The following is an 18183-nucleotide window of genomic DNA, read 5'->3' on the forward strand; positions in this document are numbered from 1 at the left end:
CTATGCTCCCCCCTCCCTTTCCGTGTGGATTTTTTAAAAAGGCAGCTCGTTCCTCTCCCACTCGAGGCTTCTGATGTTTTAAAATTGCGTGCTCCGATCCTATCCCCCCCGCCCATTTTCCGCCAGTCTACGTGTGTGTGTGTGTGTGTGTACGTGTGTGTGTACGTGTGTCTCCCGAGCCAGGGAAGCTGCAGCTCTCGTCTGTACAGGCGCTAGTGACTGTTGGCTTTTGATTTTTTCGCTCAGCTACATCTGACTCACGCAGGCGGCTTGAAACACCTGCAATTCTGGCTGTGGCTTCCATTGACGTGGTGAGCGCCGGAGGTTAGAGGCTGCTCTGTGAAAACCTGAAATCCAGTCGATCATCCATACATAAACGGAAGGGGGGTGTGTGTGTGCGTCTGGGGGGTTGCTTTTGTTTTGAATCTTCCAGCAAGCAGCAATAAAGCGCCCCCCCTTCCCGACGCCCCCCCCCACGCTGCCTTATTTCCCCCCTCCCCATCTTGCAGACACACTCCACACGTATAAAAGCTTGCAAAAGAAAAGAAAAAAGGCACCGCGCGGCTGCAGCCTCGTAATTTGTGCGCGTCCAAGAGCGACTTCGAAACAAACCAAACCAAACCCACCAGGTCTGAGAAGATTTTCGGCCGGGCTGAGCCGTGAGCAACCCGGGAAGAGGACAAAAGTGGCCTTTGCGGCGGCGGGGAGGCGACGGAGGCGAGGAAGAGCCGAGGCGCGATGGACGGCGCTGCCTTCTGAATGCAAAGGCTGTTTTCCCTTTTAGGGAGAGAGGCTCCGTGCGTGTGTGAGAGCGAGCGAGCGAGGGGGCGCGTGTGATGCCTCCCTGCCTCCCCCCCACCCCAACATACACCCCACCTCTCTCGCGCGCTCGCTCCCGCGCGCTCTCTTTTTAATCTATGCGCCCAGCCATGAGTTGCCTGTTGATTTCCTCTTGACTGGCAAGACGGAGAGAGGGAGAGAGAGGGAGGCGAGCAAACTGAAATTAAACTGCATCGAGCAAAAAGTGCAAAGCTCCTCCAGACACGCACAGAGGCAGCAGCGAGAGGCGGGCGATGTGGTCGCGGCGGTGGTGGCGGCGGCGGCGCCAGCAGCAGCAACGGCGGAGGCGGCGGCTCCAGGTCTGCCTTGCAGAACCCCCAGCGTGCTTTTGACGGGGCTGGCTGTTTAAATTTCCAACAACACCCCCTCCTTTTTCTTTTTTCTCTCTCTCGCCGCACATACGGAGGAAGAGGAGGGTCGGCTCTGGAGGGCTCTTAATTACCCTTTTTTTAAAAATAAAAAATAAAAATCTCCTGCTAAAGAAGAACCAGGCGGGAAATCTGCTGTGTAGGAACTACAAATCCGGAGGGACTTGAATATTTTGAATTTTGGACACGGCCGTTTCCCTCCCGTCTGATTATTATTTTTGGCAAAACGCGTGTGTGCGTGTGTGTGTGTGTGTCTGTCTCCGTTGTGGGTAGAGAAGCAGGGCGATTTCCCGATGGCAGGCAACGAGATGCGGCTCTCCGCAGCAGCCGAGCAGGCGAGATTATATCGCTAAATGCAGCAAAAGGCTCGCTGAAAAAAAAGAAAGAAAGCCCCCACAAGCCTGCGGAGCAGTCAGACGTCGCTTTCCACCCCCCACCCCCCCCCACCTCCATGGGTGCCAGCCGGCAAGACTTGGCCGAGTGACTCTATTCTTACCCCCCCCGGTCCACCCCACCTCTCCAACTCGGCTGCCTCCCCCCACCCCCTCGGTCGCTCTAGCAAGCTCAAGCTGTTGACAAGTCGCCTTGGATCCAGAGACCCCTCCTTGAAAGCGCACACGTACAAACTCTTTCTGCCTGCTCCTGCCTTTGGGTGGAATTTGTGTGCCGCTGCGCGTGTTTTTGACTCGCTATATTTGCGGATATTTCTCTCTCGTTTTGGTCCCCTCCAGAAAAGCAGCTGGCTTTGGGTTTGCTCACCCCTCCTCCTCGCTGAAGTTGGACAGAGCGAGAGGCAACTGCAGCAGGGGGAAGGACGAGGAGGAGGAAGAGGAGAGAGAGGGAGAGAGAGAGAGAGAGAGAGAGGAAGCCCCCTTTGCTTGACCGCTGGCTGCCCGGATCTCCCCCTCGTCCCTCCGCCAACTCCATCCATGGTGGCGCCGGCGCTTTGCGGATCTTTTCGCGCAACAGGTTCCGGAACTTGACAAGAGTCGGCGGAGCCGGAGGGGCAGCCGGAGGGAGGGCGCCGGGAGCCCGGGGGGCACGGCGGGCCGGGAGCCGCGGAGGCGGGGAAGGCAGCCCGGCTCGCGGGCAGGCGGCCGCGTTGGCTGGGCGCCCGCGCCGTCCATGGGGATGTACCTGACCGCCTGGTGCTTCTTCCTCTGCTGGGCTCCCGCCCTGACGCTGAAGAACCTGAACTACTCGGTGCCCGAGGAGCAGGGCGCCGGCACGGTGATCGGCAACATCGGCCGCGATGCCCGGCTGCAGTCCGGGCTGCCGTCGGTGGAGCGGCCCCGCGGCGGCGGCGGCGCCAAGTCCACCTTCCGCGTGCTGGAGAACTCGGCGCCGCACCTGCTGGACGTGGACGGCGAGAGCGGCTTGCTGTACACCAAGCAGCGCCTGGACCGCGAGGCGCTGTGCCGCCGGAGCGCCAAGTGCCAGCTGTCCCTCGAGGTCTTCGCCAACGACCAGGAGATCTGCATGATCAAGGTGGAGATCCAGGACCTGAACGACAACGCGCCCGCCTTCCCGTCCGACCAGGTGGACCTGGACATCTCCGAGAACGCCGCGCCAGGCACCCGCTTCCCGCTGGCCAGCGCGCACGACCCGGACGCCGGCGAGCACGGGCTGCGCACCTACCTGCTCACCCGCGACGACTACGGCCTCTTCGCGCTCGACGTCAAAGCCCGCGGCGACGGCACCAAGTTCCCCGAGCTGGTGGTGCAGAAGCCGCTGGACCGCGAGGAGCAGAGCCACCACACGCTGGTGCTGACGGCGCTCGACGGCGGCGACCCGCCCCGCTCGGGCACCGTGCAGCTCAACGTGCGCCTCATCGACTCCAACGACAACAGCCCCGTCTTCGAGGCCGCGTCGTACGTGGTGGAGCTGCCCGAGAACGCCCCGCTGGGCACCGCGGTTATCGACCTCAACGCCACCGACGCCGACGAGGGCACCAACGGCGAGGTGCTCTATGCCTTCAGCGGCTACACCCCGGAGCGGGTGCGCGAGCTCTTCAGCATCGACCCCCAGACGGGCCTGATCCGAGTCAAGGGGAACCTGGACTACGAGGAGGGGGGGCTCGTCGAAATCGACGTGCAGGCCCGCGACCTGGGGCCCAACCCCATCCCCGCCCACTGCAAGGTCACCGTGCGCCTGGTCGATCAGAACGACAATGCGCCCACCATTGGCTTTGTCTCTGTGCGCCAGGGCGCTCTGAGCGAGGCGGCGCCGCCGGGCACCGTCATTGCCCTGGTGAGAGTAACTGACCGTGACTCGGGCAAAAATGGGCAGCTGCAGTGCCGGGTGCAAGGGGATGGCGTGGGGGGCGACGGAGCAGTGCCCTTCACATTAGAGGAGAACTATGACAACTTGTACACTGTGGTGACAGACCGGCCCTTGGATAGGGAGGTGCAGGACGAGTACAATGTCACCATCCTGGCTAGAGATGGGGGCACCCCCTCGCGCAACTCTACCAAATCTTTCACAGTCAGGATCCTTGACGAGAATGACAACCCACCCCGCTTCAGCAAGAGCCTCTATGTGCTGCAGGTGCCGGAGAACAACATCCCGGGTGAGTACCTGGGCTCCGTGTTGGCCAAGGACCCAGACCTGGGCCAAAACGGCACTGTGTCCTATTCCATTCTGCCCGGGCACGTGGGCGATGTCTCCATCTACACCTATGTCTCCGTCAACCCCACCAATGGTGCCATCTATGCCTTGCGCAGCTTCAACTATGAGCAGACCAAACATTTTGAGTTCCACGTGCTGGCCAAAGACTCTGGGTCCCCCCACCGCGAGAGCAACGCCACCGTCCGTGTCACTGTCCTCGACGTCAATGACAATGCCCCCCTTATAGTCTTGCCAGCCCTGATCAATGACACTGCTGAGCTCCAGGTCCCCCGTAATGCTGGCGTGGGGTACCCTGTGGGCACGGTCCGTGCCCTGGATAGTGACTTTGGGGAAAGTGGGCGCCTCACCTATGAGATTGTGGAAGGCAATGAGGAGCACCTGTTTGAGATGGACCCTGCAAGTGGGGAGATTCGCACGCTGCACCCTTATTGGGAAGAGCTGAGCCCTGTGGCCGAACTCGTGGTTAAGGTCAGTGATCACGGGAAGCCCAGTCTGTCGGCTGTAGCCAAGCTCATTGTCCGGGCCTTGGCTGGGCCTCTGCCTGAAGCTGGGGAGCCCCAGGTGAATGGCGAGCAGCACCGGCGGCCACATTGGGACTTGTCGCTCCCCCTGATTGTCACCCTGAGCACCGTATCCATCATCCTCCTGGCTGCCATGATCACCATTGCCGTGAAGTGCAAGCGGGAGAACAAGGAGATCCGCACCTACAACTGCCGTATTGCCGAGTACAGCCACCCCCAGCTGGGCGGAGGGGGCGGTGGAGGAGGTGGGGGCGGAGGCAGCGGAGGGGGCAAGGGCAAGAAGAAGAAGATCAGCAAGAACGACATCATGCTCGTGCCCAGCGAAGGGGAGGACAGCCGGGGACCCCTCAACGTCATGAACGTGGTGAGCAGCCCTTCCTTGGCCACATCGCCCATGTATTTTGACTACCAGACACGCTTGCCCCTTAGCTCACCCAGGTCCGAGGTGATGTACCTGAAACCTGCCTCCAACAACCTGACTGTGCCGCAGGGACATGTGGGTTGCCACACCAGCTTCACAGGGCAAGGGACTAACGTCAGTGAGGCTCCACCGAGCCGGATGTCCATAATACAGGTAGGAGACTTTTAGAAATACCTGGAACTCCCTCACTGCTAAGTTACATTTGAGTGTCTGCAGTGAAACCTGCTGAGAGGTATCCCTCGAGGCATCCACAAAGATGAGTTGGCAGAGGGCTCTAAAGCTACCCCATTTGGGCCTGATCCTTGTATTGGTTCATTGGTAACAGGGTGAATTAGGAGTTAGATCAGTTCAAGAACATAAATTAAATAGCATCAAAGCATTGCAGTACTGTGAAACTGGTGCAGATTTTACAATGCGTAAAACCAATGTTTGCCTGGTCTTTCAGGATTGGAAATTGATCAGTAAGGGTGTTTTCTTCTACAGGTTTCACTGTAATGTCCCTTGAGGGAAGCAAGGGCAGGTTCAAAGACGTCCCATCCCTTGCTCCTAAGTGGAGGTGGGAGGTACTGTTCACCTTAATAAAATAATATATGGGTCTTTAATGATTTAATCTGAGGACATTTGCAGGTGCAGTGTGTGTCGCTCTCCATCTGTGTTTGTCAAAACAAATTCTTATTTGCAAAATGTATGTTTCTAATGTTTAGAATGCCCTATTAAAATATATACATAGATATACACATATAAATGCTTATTTTTGACACCTAGTACTATCTCTTGGGACTCCACTGTTCCTTTCAGAACAGATAACAAAACTAAGTTTTTTCTTTTCTTTAAAGCCGCAGTTCGATTTGCAAGATTATAGTGTGGCCACAATCCAACCAAAGTTAAACACTTCAAAGATATAAGCAAGTGCCTAATCCGTTCACTGAAGCTGGTGGGGTTTCAGTATTCTTAATATAGACTGGATTGAACACAGTATGTTTTAATCACTTTTAGGGAATTCAGTAAATAAATGAAAACCAAATAAAAATAAGAGTGCATACATTGTGTTGTCAGTTAGCAAGGCCATATTTTTAGTTAGCCTGCATCAACTTTTTGATCTTTTGATTTATGCCTGCATGCATGTTCCTCATTTGATAACAGCAAATCAAGTGGTGACTTGCATGTATGAATGGGCCATCGTAGACTGAACACCGCGGAAACAATTTTAGTATCACCTCACATTATCTCAAACACCATGCTTCCCCATGGAGTCCATTCAGCCATTCAGCTGCCAGTGTTACAGAGTTCAAGTGCAGAAGAGTCTGGAGAGCCATATGGATGTGTATAGCCCTTAAATGGCTTAAGGTGTGTTTTCAAAACAACAACAGCAAAAACAACAACAAAAACACATGCTAAAATACATGTGGGCCACATTGTGCCTTTACTTGCAACTGATGTTTGAAGTCTGTAGAACAGGGTAACCATATGAAAAGGAGGACAGGGCCCCTGTATCTTTAAGAGTTGTATTGAAAAGGGAATTTCAGCAGGTGTCATTTGTATATATGGAGAACCTGGTGAAATTCCCTCTTCATCACAACAGTTAAAGCTGAAGGAGCTATACTAGAGTGACCAGATTTAAAAGAGGGCAGGGCACCTGCAGCTTTAACTGGTGTGATTTCACCAGGTTCTCCATATATACAAATGACACCTGCTGAAATGTCCTTTTCAGTACAACTGTTAAAGATACAGGAGCCCTGTCCTCCTTTTCATATGGTCACCCTACTGTAGAACAATCATGATCTGATCTAGCCCAAATCAAGCACTTCTAAATCCTGTACATTATAGCAGTAGAAATCTAAGCATGTACCTAACTTTCCCATTGAATTGAATGGATTTTAAACATGCTGAACTTTGGCAGGATTAAGTCTTCCGTTTTACCAGGCCTCTTTACTTCTAAACAAAAGTAAAAAAAGTTGTAGGTTGGAAATTAATTATTTTCGTAAGAGGGGGGATCCTTGGCTTGGAATAAAGCTGAGGTTACTGCCTAGGGCCTGGGTGGTTCAAAGCAGAGCCTCTGATTTTTATAGGGCTGCTCTAGAGTAAATGGACTCCAGATTGTAGCTCACCAGACAGGTGAGACAAAAAACAGAGCACAGGGCTTACATTGAATTAGTTTAACTGAAACTAGTGGGCTTAATTGGAGTGTTTCTTAGGCTATTGAGAACCAAGTTATATACTTCATGCAGAATGAAGTCTACATTCTAGACTGTACTACTTCAAATCGCTGGCAGGAGTTTGTATTCTTAAGGCTCCTCTACATTTAAAACAAACCTTCTGTATATTGCTAAACTGGTGTGTACATCAGAGGAAAAGGTTTAACGTACAGCGCTTTTTTTTTTGAGGTGCAGGAGCATTAATATATATATAAAATGGCCCACCCCCACCTGATATTTGAAGTGGGTCAATCATGGCCGGTGCCAGACTATTTTGTGCCCTAGGCAAGGTGAGCTACTTGTACCTCCCCCCCCCCAAATTGCCAACTTTGATTCACCTGTTCAAGAAGAGTTTCTGAACTATTATATTTTCCTTTTATTATGTTTTTTTTTAAAAAAAGAGCTAATTTGTATAAAACTGTGACTCTTAAAGGTCAGTACTGAGCCCCTCTGAGGTCTTTGCCCTGGGCGGCTGCCTAGTTGGCCTAATGGTAGGGCCGGTCCTGGGTACAATTCAGAATTCTGCCACCTAATTTGGCATACTATGTAGATCAGATCCATAGCATTAGGTTTGCATTGCTGTTTTACAGAACTTGAACTACATTGATTTGTTTTTCTTTATAAACAGTAGTAGTTTATGGGATAATGTCCATCTCAAAATACAATCCAATACAAAGCGCTGGATAATGGCTGTTAAATACATTGGCAATGTCGTATGTTTTGTCCTGTGCTGCTTCTAATATGCTGTATCGAGTCACAGGGGAATGATCTGAGTGTATCAAAAGTGACACAGACTCATTTTATGTTCCAAGCGTAATGGGGGAAAGTTGGTCTCTTGTTCTTGATGCACCTAAAGGAAATTTTTAATGGCTTTGAGATTTTCATTCTGCACTGTGCTACCTGCACCAAAGTTGCTATTCACTTTCTATCTGTCACTACAGTCCTGTGCTGTCCTATAAACACCATTGACAAGAGGGAGATTTATTTCTTAGTAAATGTATATGGGAGTGGGTAGCAAAAACCCATTTCTCAATGTTCTGTTGCACTCTAAACAACATTCTCTCACTCTCTAGTGTGACCAAGAAACAGGGGCCTAAATGTGGCTGTGCAGATTGGAGCAGGTTTCGCGACCCCTCAAAGGGAGTCACTGAATGGCTGATGTCCCCTTTCCTTTGCCTTATATAGGTGAATGGTTGCTGTTCATTCTACGAGGCACTTTGGAACAGGGATTCAGTGAGGGCAAACCTCCCCAGTATCTTTGCCTCCACCAAAAGAGATCTCATGGGTTTCCAAACCTTAGCACCTCCATATCCCTAAAATATATTTGGCCTTCTATCCACACTCATCATGTCTGCCATTAAGATGGGTGTTTTCCTAATCTTCCATTGTCCAGCTAAACAAAAAGACTGAAATACGTTTCAGATGTGGAAACTATCTGGCAAGCCTTAGGTCCCAAATTGGCATGACTTATCCAGCAGCGTTACGTCTTTTAATAACTCTATACCCCCATACAAGGTCGCTGTGAACTATTCTTCAACCCACTATTGAGTTGTGCTACAGAAACAATTTCATTTTATGCTTATCATGTGTGTGTGTTGCTGTCAATTAGGTGAGCTGAGCAATACTCAAAATCTGAAATTGATTTTAACAAAAAGTGACACTTGGAGAAAGAATATTAGGTTAGGGCAGAACTGAAGGTAATTTGATTTATAATTCATGAATTTAAAATGGATTTTTTTTACAGTGACACTTGTTTAAGTCATGTCTTTTTTAAAAATGTAAAATGGAGAAGTCAGAATATCAAATCACACTCCAAAAACCACCCCTATCCCAAATCCTTTTTTATTCATTGTAATAGTTACTTAAATACAGAGAATTATATTTTGCTAAAACAATGTAATATCTATCTAGAGCAAATAAAAGATGTATTGATGGTACTGAATCATTAAAGATTTTAATATAGTGTAAAATACCAGCTGGTAAACATGATTTCTTTTCTTCTTTAAAACAGTGTATGCTGTGTAATATCAAATATTCTTTGTCCTGAAATTTATATAAAACCGAAAGAGGAATTGCCTCCCTTAAAAGGTGTTCTGTGGTTTCTGTTAAATTTCTTAAATTGGTAACCAAGGACAGAAAGTAACTAATATATGATAACATCTACTGGGTGTGCAAAATATGTAACATAGTATGACACAAGTGGTTATGGAGCAAGAGAGAACTCGGTCAATGACTAAATGCTCTCTCTTTCCACTTTGGAAAAGTGAGATCACAGAAGTCATAGGTAATAGTGGCTAGCATTACATATTTTAGAAAAAAATTAGGATGTTCTGATCAAGTGGCTCGATGGCTATTTGCGGAAGGGTACATGGCTATGAAATTCACTGTGGGCAAGTTGAATACCTACTTCCAATCCACCCAGCTAGAAATGAAAATATGAGACCTGAAGTTAAGGTTAGAACCATAGATCTTTAGAGTTGAAGGGGACTTTGGAGAACCTCTAGTCTGATACCCAGCTCAGTACAGGTAGGGTGACCATATGAAAAGGAGGACAGGGCTCCTGTATCTTTTACAGTTGTATAGAAAAGGGAAGCTCAGCAAGTGTCATTTGAATGCATGTAGCACCTGGTGAAATTTTGTCTTCATCATAACAGTTAAAGCTGCAGGAGTCCTGCCCTCTTGACCAGATACAAATGAGAGGAGGGCACCTGCAGCTTTAACTATTGTGATGAAGAGGGAATTTCACCAGGTGTTGTATGCATACAAAGGACACTTGCTGAAAATCCCTTTTCTCTACAAATGTAAAAGATATAGGAGCCCTGTCCTCCTTTTCATATGGTCACCCTAGTACAGTACAGGAATCTTACAACTATAACATCTGTGACAGATGGCTTTACCTCCAGTGAAGATTGGCATCTTTTTTACAGCACTGGATGGGCAGAAATACACCTTTTCTCCTTTTTTTGGCATGGAAAAGCTGTGATGGGGAAATCTTCACCTGTTGAATTTTTCCCTGCCATGCAGCTTGCTAAAGGCACAGAAGCACTGCTGGTTAAATGCTGCTGGCAACCCCAGTTAAAGTAGTCAGAGGTAGTTGCATGAAGTTCAGTCAAATAAAAACCATTAGAAATGGGTACTGTCTTGACCACACCCTTTCAGCAGGGCAGTATGCCTCAATATGTCGTTTGATGCAATAAAAATAATACGCTCACTATTTTTGAGTTCTTTTTCTGAAACTCCAGGTTTTTGTTCTTTTTTTTTTCTTAAAGCAAGAGGCTGCATGATCAGGTGTAAGAACCAATCTACACCTGCAGTAGAATCATGTGGTACAGCTTTTCTTGGACTATATCACTTCAGACTGCAGGTAGGGGGACCTCATATTTGAAAGGTCTTCTGTGTGTGTCGGGTGGTGAACCCTTCCTGCACCAGAAAGCAAGTTGATATGCTGGATATCTGTGTTCTGAGAGGTATTTTCCCCACCATGCCATATAGCATCCAAGTGTGCTGTATTAGCACTCTTGGATGTTACATGATGGGGAAAAGAAAACCCTCTTTGCACAGAGAAATAATTAGAATATCTGAAGGATTATCAGTGCAGCTGGTGTCGATATTGTAGAGTCAAGTTGCACTATGCACCACACCACTGAAAAGCAATCAAAATGTTCGAGCACTTGAAATCAAATGTAATTTTTATGTGGTTTAAAGAGTGACCCTCCCATACCTGTATAACTGAATCCTCTTAAATCCCCTTGCTTTATAGCCTTAACAAGAACAAAAATGTTTTTTTTCACTCATCAGCAGAGATCAACCAGAAAAACGGTCTAATGATTTGTGTCCGCATTTTTGTAAAAAAAATTGTAGAATACAGGGCATTTTTGTAGCACTTCTAGAAAATTTGGGGTGCAATCCCATATTTATTGATTTATTTATTACATTTTTATACCGCCCAATAGCCAAAGCTCTCTGGGCGGTTCACAAAAATTAAAACCATAATAAAACAACCAACATGTTAAAAGCACAATTACAAAATGCAGTATAACATTTTTAGAGGGGAAATTACATTTTTAGAGGGGAAAAAGGTCTTACAACTCTCAGTATTCCCCAGCCAGCAAGGCTGGCTGGCAAGTGCTGAGAGTCATAAGACTTTTTTTCCCCTTTTCCAAACATGCGTAGGGTTGTGCCCTTAATGTATTTAAAGTAATAAAATTGAAATGACTGCACAGCATAGAAAGTGCAGGAGGGGGGAGTTCTGATCTATTCCCTTCACTTTTAGGATGAACTCCCACAGAAATGTTAATGCTAGCAAACATGTCATAGACTTATTAGCTTGTGTGCCTTCCTCTGGTTAGGTAATTTTCTGATGAGCTACAAGGAAATGATCCATGGTAGACATTTCACACATTCAGGTGAGGGAGGGAGGCAGGTATGGGGGAGTGGGAATGTAGAGCTTCAGCTCACCCTTACTTTAGGTGTGTAATAAGTTATGAATATGCAGTTACTCTGGGCTGAGGAAGCTGTTGAGATAGAGGAGTTGTTGTTGTTGTGATGATGATGATGATGTTGATGTTTATATGCCACCCCGTAGCCAAAGCTCTCTGGGTGGTTTACAAAGGTTAAAAAGATTAGATTAAAAAGACCGAACATTAAAAATCAATATATAAAATTTAAAAACAAAAACGTAAAAACAGCTAACATTTAAAACAATTTTTAAACACTCAGCCAGGCCAAAACTCATTTTGGAGTCAGTTAAAACTCAACATATGCTGTTATATGTGGGAGAAAAGGAAAGTCTTAACCAGGCGCCAAAAAGATAATAATGTTGGTGCCAGGCAGGCCTCATCAGGGAGATCATTCCATAATTGGGGGGCCACCACAGAAAAGGCCCTCTCCCTTGTTGCCATCCTCCGAGCTTCCCTTGGAGAGGGCACCCGGAGGAGGACCTTAGACGCTGAACGTAGTGTATGGGTAGGTTCATGTCAGAAGAGGTGTTCTGTCAGGTATTGTGGTCCCAAGACATGTAATTTATTAATTTATTTATTACATTTATCTTCCGCCCCATAGCCGAAGCTCTCTGGGCGGTTTACAAAAACTCCTTGGGTGGTTTACAAAGTTCTCTGGGCTGTTTACGAAAGGCTTTATAAGTTAAAAGGCTTTATAGGTTAAAACCAGCACCTTGAATCGGGCTCGGAAATGTATAGGCAGCCAACGCAAGCTGGCCAGAGTCGGTCTTATATGTTTGAACCTCCGGGTCCCTGTTACCAATCTGGCTGCTGCATTTTGCACAAGCTGCAGCTTCTGAACCAACTTCAAAGGCAGCCCCACATAGAGTGCATTGCAGTAATCTAACTTGGAGGTTACCAGAGCATAGACAACTGAAGCCAGGTTATCCCTGTCCAGTTAAGGGCATAGCTGGGCCACCAACTGAAGTTGGTAGAAGGCATTCTGTGCCACTGAGGCCACCTGGGCCCCAAGTGACAGAGATGGTTCTAAGAGAACCCCAAGCTATGAACCTGCTCCTTCAGGGGGAGTGCAACCCCATCCAGAACCGGTTGAGTTGTACTTATGTACTGTAGGCTGAAAAGTAATGTCTGTAGGATGGCTGTTGCATAGAACTTCAATATACTCCTAGCATACTTACGTCATTAGCACAGAACCTAATTTTATAGCCTGTAACAGGTGTCTGGCATAAACAGTAGATGGATAGCCTAATTGTATGCATGTTTACTCAGAAGTAAGTTCCACTAATTTCAGTGGGACTTAACTCCCATGAGGTTGTATAAGATTGTAGCTCTAGTAATTTCCATCCATAAGAATAGTGCTTTGTTCTTTATCCTATGCAACAAGCTCTGTCCGTGTTCTCTCTCTGAGTCTGGATATAATGCTAAAGTATAGCATGACATGCAAAAGCCTCAGGCACGTCTCTCTCCTCTTCTGGTGTGGCTGTAAAATGGTCTGTTTTGAACAGTGTTTTCAACAAGCCATGGTTTGTTATGTTAATCTTAATTATGGCTTAGGGGGCATAAACCAGAATCATAAATAATGGTTTGAATTTAACTTGTTTCCCAAACCATGATTAAATCTAACTTCAGTTTGTCTGGGTTTGGTCATAACAACAATTTGTGGTTAGCTGAAAAGTGAAGCAAAAGCTTCTGATTATCCTCCACACAGCTGTGCTGGGGCAGAAGAGGAGGAAAGTTCATGAGCCTGAGGCTTGTTCTTAGCATAACTCTAAACTATACTTTAATATTATGTCCAAACATAGCCTGTCTGTGTGTAAAAGTATAAACCAAAGTTCTTGCATTAAAACCAATGTATTTGAAGTTAATGAGACTCTGTAGGTTTAGAAATGAGCATTTTTAATTCACTGCGTTATGTATTAACCTATGGATCAAATGTTTATCTCGTTCATGTGTCTTACAAGACCCAACATAATGATGGAGCAAGAGCAATATTGAATCAGGGCTATCAACGTTTTCCTAGCCCTTCTCCTGTGTCTTTGCCAGGCACTCAGTCTGGAGAATTAAGCAAGTTTTCGATTGGAAATTAAGGAACGGCAAAAGCTTTACCTGTATGTGAGAAGATGTAAAGGCACAAGGGCAAGGCCAATAGGAAAAGTGACATCCCTGCCGTGATTCCTGAGCATGCCTGCACAAGTTGTGCTAAACCTCCAGCATTTGCTGTGACCAAGGGACTGCAAAAAACAGGGAGGGGATGGTTGTCATGTGCCTGGCAGACCGTAGGTAGCACCTGGTGAATTAAATTTGGCGTAGTGGATCACAATCTTTGAAGGCCTAATGTAGGGTTATAGCAGTTGTTTATATTTACTCAGGAGAGTAACCTCATGTCCTCATAACTTGGTATGCCTGTTTATATCACCCTTGCAAACACATACCCTTTCGCAGTACCAGACAGGAAGCAAAACCAGGAGTTTTATCAAGCCCTTGGCAGGTTGGGGGCAGACATACAGGCCTGGAGGAGTATATTTGGCTCAGCTCACTTTGTGAAGGCCCTGCATACTCCAGTTGCTTTTCAGGAATACCATGCAGTTGGTTTAAAAGTGGTTTATGCCACCTAGTTGGTTTTTCCATTTCCTTGTTCTTTCTATTTCCTTGTTCAATCTCAAATATTACTTTTGCAAATATGATATCAGTTAGGGTGACCGTATGAAAAGGAGGAAAGGGCTCCTGTACCTTTAACAGTTGTATTGAAAAGGGAATTTCAGCAGGTGTCATCTGTATATGTGGAGAACCTGGTGAAATTCCCTCTTCATCACAGCAGGAGCTATAGTAGAGTGACCAGATTTAAAAGAGGGCAGGGCACCTGCAGCTTTAACTGGTGTGATGAAGAGGAAATTTCACCAGGTTCTCCATATATACAAATGACACCTGCTGAAATTCCCTTTTCAATGCAACTGTTAAAGATACAGGAGCCCTGTCCCCCTTTTCATAGGGTCACCCTAGATAACTGGGCCAAAAAAAAGGAAAGCAGTGCTCTTCCTGCTCTCAGAAGCTTGTTTTGGAAATGGAATGCTGGTTTACATGGACCTTAATCTGATTCAGCAAGACAGTTCTTACACAGACCTTAAGTAAGGCAAGGATTAATTATGTTTCCTTTCAAATGCAAGCACATTTGTATGTAAAATCCAAAGAAAAAAAGAAAATGTGTAGATAACTGCAGTAATTTCATGCTAACAGGGAACAGGCTTGTTGGGTTGTTGTTGTTGTTTTAAAAAAACTTCTGGCAAACAAGCCACACTTTCTTTAACTCCACGTTTCGGAAAGAGATGAAAGAGTTGATGGATAAAGGGAAAGCAGCAGATATAGGTTCTTTAAAGTGACATGACAACGGCATTGAAAACTATCTACATATGCAAGTCGTGTTGATGATCATAGAGAATATTTACAATTGCACTTGTGATGTGGTGTGAAGAGATTTGTAAATATAGCAGGAATAGAGACAGAATAAGAGAACCGTGGCTACAGCTTTTTATTGAACAGCGGCAACAAAAAAGCCCATTTTGCAAGAAACACTCAAGCTGAGAATCGCCATGGTTTGCTGTGGTAGGCAGTCCTGTAACATTTTAAGATAAAGTACAGATCGTTCGCAATACTTCCAGGCACCTGATGTTTACGATGTGCGGACAGATTACTGTCAAATCCCAATGCAACCTCATCACCAGGTGTCCCTAGTAGCTTCTGAGAAGAGAAGAGACTTCAGGGGGGGAGAAAAACCCCATAAGCTGTGTTCATGCTGTTCGACTATGTGCTATTGTTCCACTTCTTGCTTTCAGAAACTTCAGTATGTCTATTTTGAGGACACAGCAACAGGAAAAGTGGGGAAATATTTTAAGATGTTTTGTTTGCATTGAACATTTAAAAACCCAGCATCAAAAGAGCCAGGTCCTTCTTAATTTTGTGTATATTCATCGTCCATGTGGCAACTTCCTGTTAGTTAGTGGGTGTTAATGACACTCACTGACCGACTGGATGTCCAAGCTTTTCATCCTCAGGGTTTTTTTTTTGGGGGGGGGGGGGGGTTGAAAAAAGAAAAGAAATGAGGTGGCAGCCCTCAGGACACATATTTACTCAGAAGTAAGTCCCACAAATTTCAATGTGCCTTACACCTTAACAGGCATGCCTATGAGGATTGTAGTCTTATTGTGAAATAGTCCTACCAGAGACAATAGGGCAGTTGCGTCAAGATTAATGTGAAGATCGCAGGCTGTCTGGGACCGAATGAAAATGTTGGAGACACTAAATGTCATAATAAGAAAATCTCACCAGAGTAGCCAGACCTTCTCACAAATTGTATGGTTATGTAAAAAGCATTTCAAAATGACCTTTTAGATATTTGTAAATAGAATTCCATCAAATACATCTGGGTAGTATATTGCTTATTTTCCACTGCATATAATAATACCATAGGTATTGCATTTCAAGGAATTTCACTTACACTATCTCAAATCCCTATTGCAGTATTGTAAAGGGGGCAACAGTGCTATGTTGACATTTTACAAAGTGTAATTGTGGTTATGCTAAAAGACAGTGGTCTGCTCCAGATAAACGTCTGAGGAGCAAATTGTGCAGAGACAAGTGAAAGCTTCCACATTCACTTTAGAACTGTTATGCATTATGTCTATGCATATGTTATGTGATGCACTGGGGAAATGCAGTTTATTCTAATCAAAGTTAGTTGAGAAATCAGGATCTGAGATCTTGGCTTGATCCTTGTTTGTTTAAACGAACTTGGTTAGAACTCATCATAGCTCTGTGAGCTTGGATGTAATGTGGATCTGTAGTTTGTTTTTCAAGTGAAAGTGGAATCTATCAGTCTCCTTCTTGACCGTGTGAAGGAGGAGGAGTGGAAACAGGGAACACGTGAGCTTAAGTCTCATCACAGCTCATTCCTACTCACCTAGACTGTGGTTTATGTGATTGTCTGAAACAGGCCAGGCTTGCTGTAGGCTATTCAGTGGGTTTATGTCAGAGAGGAGCAAGATTTGAATTACAGAGTTCCTTGTTTACAATCAAATCTCATAGCCTCTTTTCCACAGTGCTACTCAGAAAGTGCAGCTGAGACTTCTCAAATGGTAAGGATACATTAACAGTGTTACAAACACACACACACACCCTTGCAATATCAGGATACTACAAGTTCCATTAATGTGTGATTGCAATAATATATCTGGTTTTGGGTTGTTGTTTTAAACAGCAGCCATGGTGGGATGATCCGATCAGGATCAGGATCAGGAAAGAGGTGCTGCAGGCCCTATAAAAACCACTTCCTAGGAGCTGCTGTTATGCAAATATCACCTTCCAGGGGGTGATTTTTGTCATGGCTGAGGTGCTGGGGGAGATTAAACCCCATCCCTGCAGTGCTTATTGGGTCTGCCACTGCTGTTGCTGTTTAAAAGGCACAAAACAAAACATGTGTTAAATGCAGTCTTCTATTTAACATAATATGCAGCTTTGGCCTAAATCAGGCCTGCACTGCTTGTGAACCACCAAGCCAACTCTCTTCTCCTTTCTGCAGTTCCGCGCAAGCAGTTTATCCCACCCTTGTGGGCTGTTTTGCTTGGAGGGCCACAAGTTGTGCAGGCCTGCTCTAAATGCAGTTCTTCACCTATTTACAACTTTCAAATCAGTCAGGAAAAGGAGATGCTGTAACATCCCTCAGCAGCTGGTACCAATGTTCAGCTGAACTGCTTGATTGGTTTTAACTTGTGCATTTTCCCTCATGATGGAGTTTGCTTTTCCTGTTTGTAAAAAACTAACCCGTGACTGCGATTGAAAATACAACGTGCTATATTTCTTAATTCTGTGGAATGCCTTGACAAAACGTTCATGGTTTCCATTAGCCAGGATCCAAAGGATTGCAAAACTATTTCTGTGAGCCAATGGAAGCTTTAGACTGCTCCCTCAGCACCCACCATGTATGCTGCCCTAGAAACTGTTTTCGAAACTGTTGGGAGTTTCAGAAGCACTTTGTTGTCCGCTGTTAAAAAAAAATTACTGGGCTAGTGTAAATCTTTGGCAGAAGCCTTATTTCTGCATAGGTATATTATAGGGATGTGCTCCGCTTCTAATCGGACCAGCGAATTAGAAGCGGAGCGGGGTGCTTCGCCTCCCCTTAAGGCGGAGGCGAGGATTGGGGGGCTGGCGGAGCGTGGTGAAGAGGATCGAGGTGAAGGCGGATCCTTCGCCTCGATCCGGAGGTCCGCCGGAAAGGTAAGTGGGGTTTACTGGGCCCTGCCGCTGTCGCTGTCACCCATGCATCGACAGCGGCAGGGCCCGGTAAACCCCCCCTCCTCTCCCTTACCTGCCTCCGTCCGTGGTCCGTCGGCTTCTTCAATTGAGCCCGTGGTTCAACCAGCAAGTCTAGGCTGCACTTGTGGCCCAGACTTCCTGGTTGAACCACGGGCTCAATTGAAGAAGCCGACGGACCGCGGACGGAGGCAGGTAAGGCCCCCCTCCCCCTTGGTCCCTTACTGGGCTCTGCCACCATCGCCGCACGGGCGGCGACGGCGGCAGGGCCTGGTAACCCCCCCCCGCCCTCCTCTCCCTTACTTGCCTCCGTCCGCAGTCCGTCGGCTTCTTCAATTGAGCCCGCGGTTCAACCAGGAAGTCTGGGCCGCACTTGTAGCCCAGACTTCCTGGTTGAACCACAGGCTCAATTGAAGAAGCCGACAGACCGCGAACGGAGGCAGTTAA

The 18183-nt window shown here is 46.7% G+C and overlaps 1 protein-coding gene across 5 annotated transcripts in view; it reads left to right on the plus strand.

Annotated features, from left to right (window-relative positions):
* Positions 1–2339: 2339 nt before the first annotated feature.
* PCDH17 (protocadherin 17) overlaps positions 2340–18183 on the plus strand; it is a 166161-nt gene continuing 150317 nt past the window's right edge. For all 5 annotated transcript variants that reach the window (XM_063125982.1, XM_063125984.1, XM_063125983.1 and 2 more), the window contains exon 1: positions 2340–4931. In XM_063125982.1, coding sequence (XP_062982052.1) covers positions 2340–4931 — 2592 coding nt within the window. The remainder of the gene's footprint in view (positions 4932–18183) is intronic.

Source organism: Elgaria multicarinata, chromosome 5 (genome assembly GCF_023053635.1).
Source record: "Elgaria multicarinata webbii isolate HBS135686 ecotype San Diego chromosome 5, rElgMul1.1.pri, whole genome shotgun sequence".
Taxonomy (NCBI): domain Eukaryota; kingdom Metazoa; phylum Chordata; class Lepidosauria; order Squamata; family Anguidae; genus Elgaria; species Elgaria multicarinata.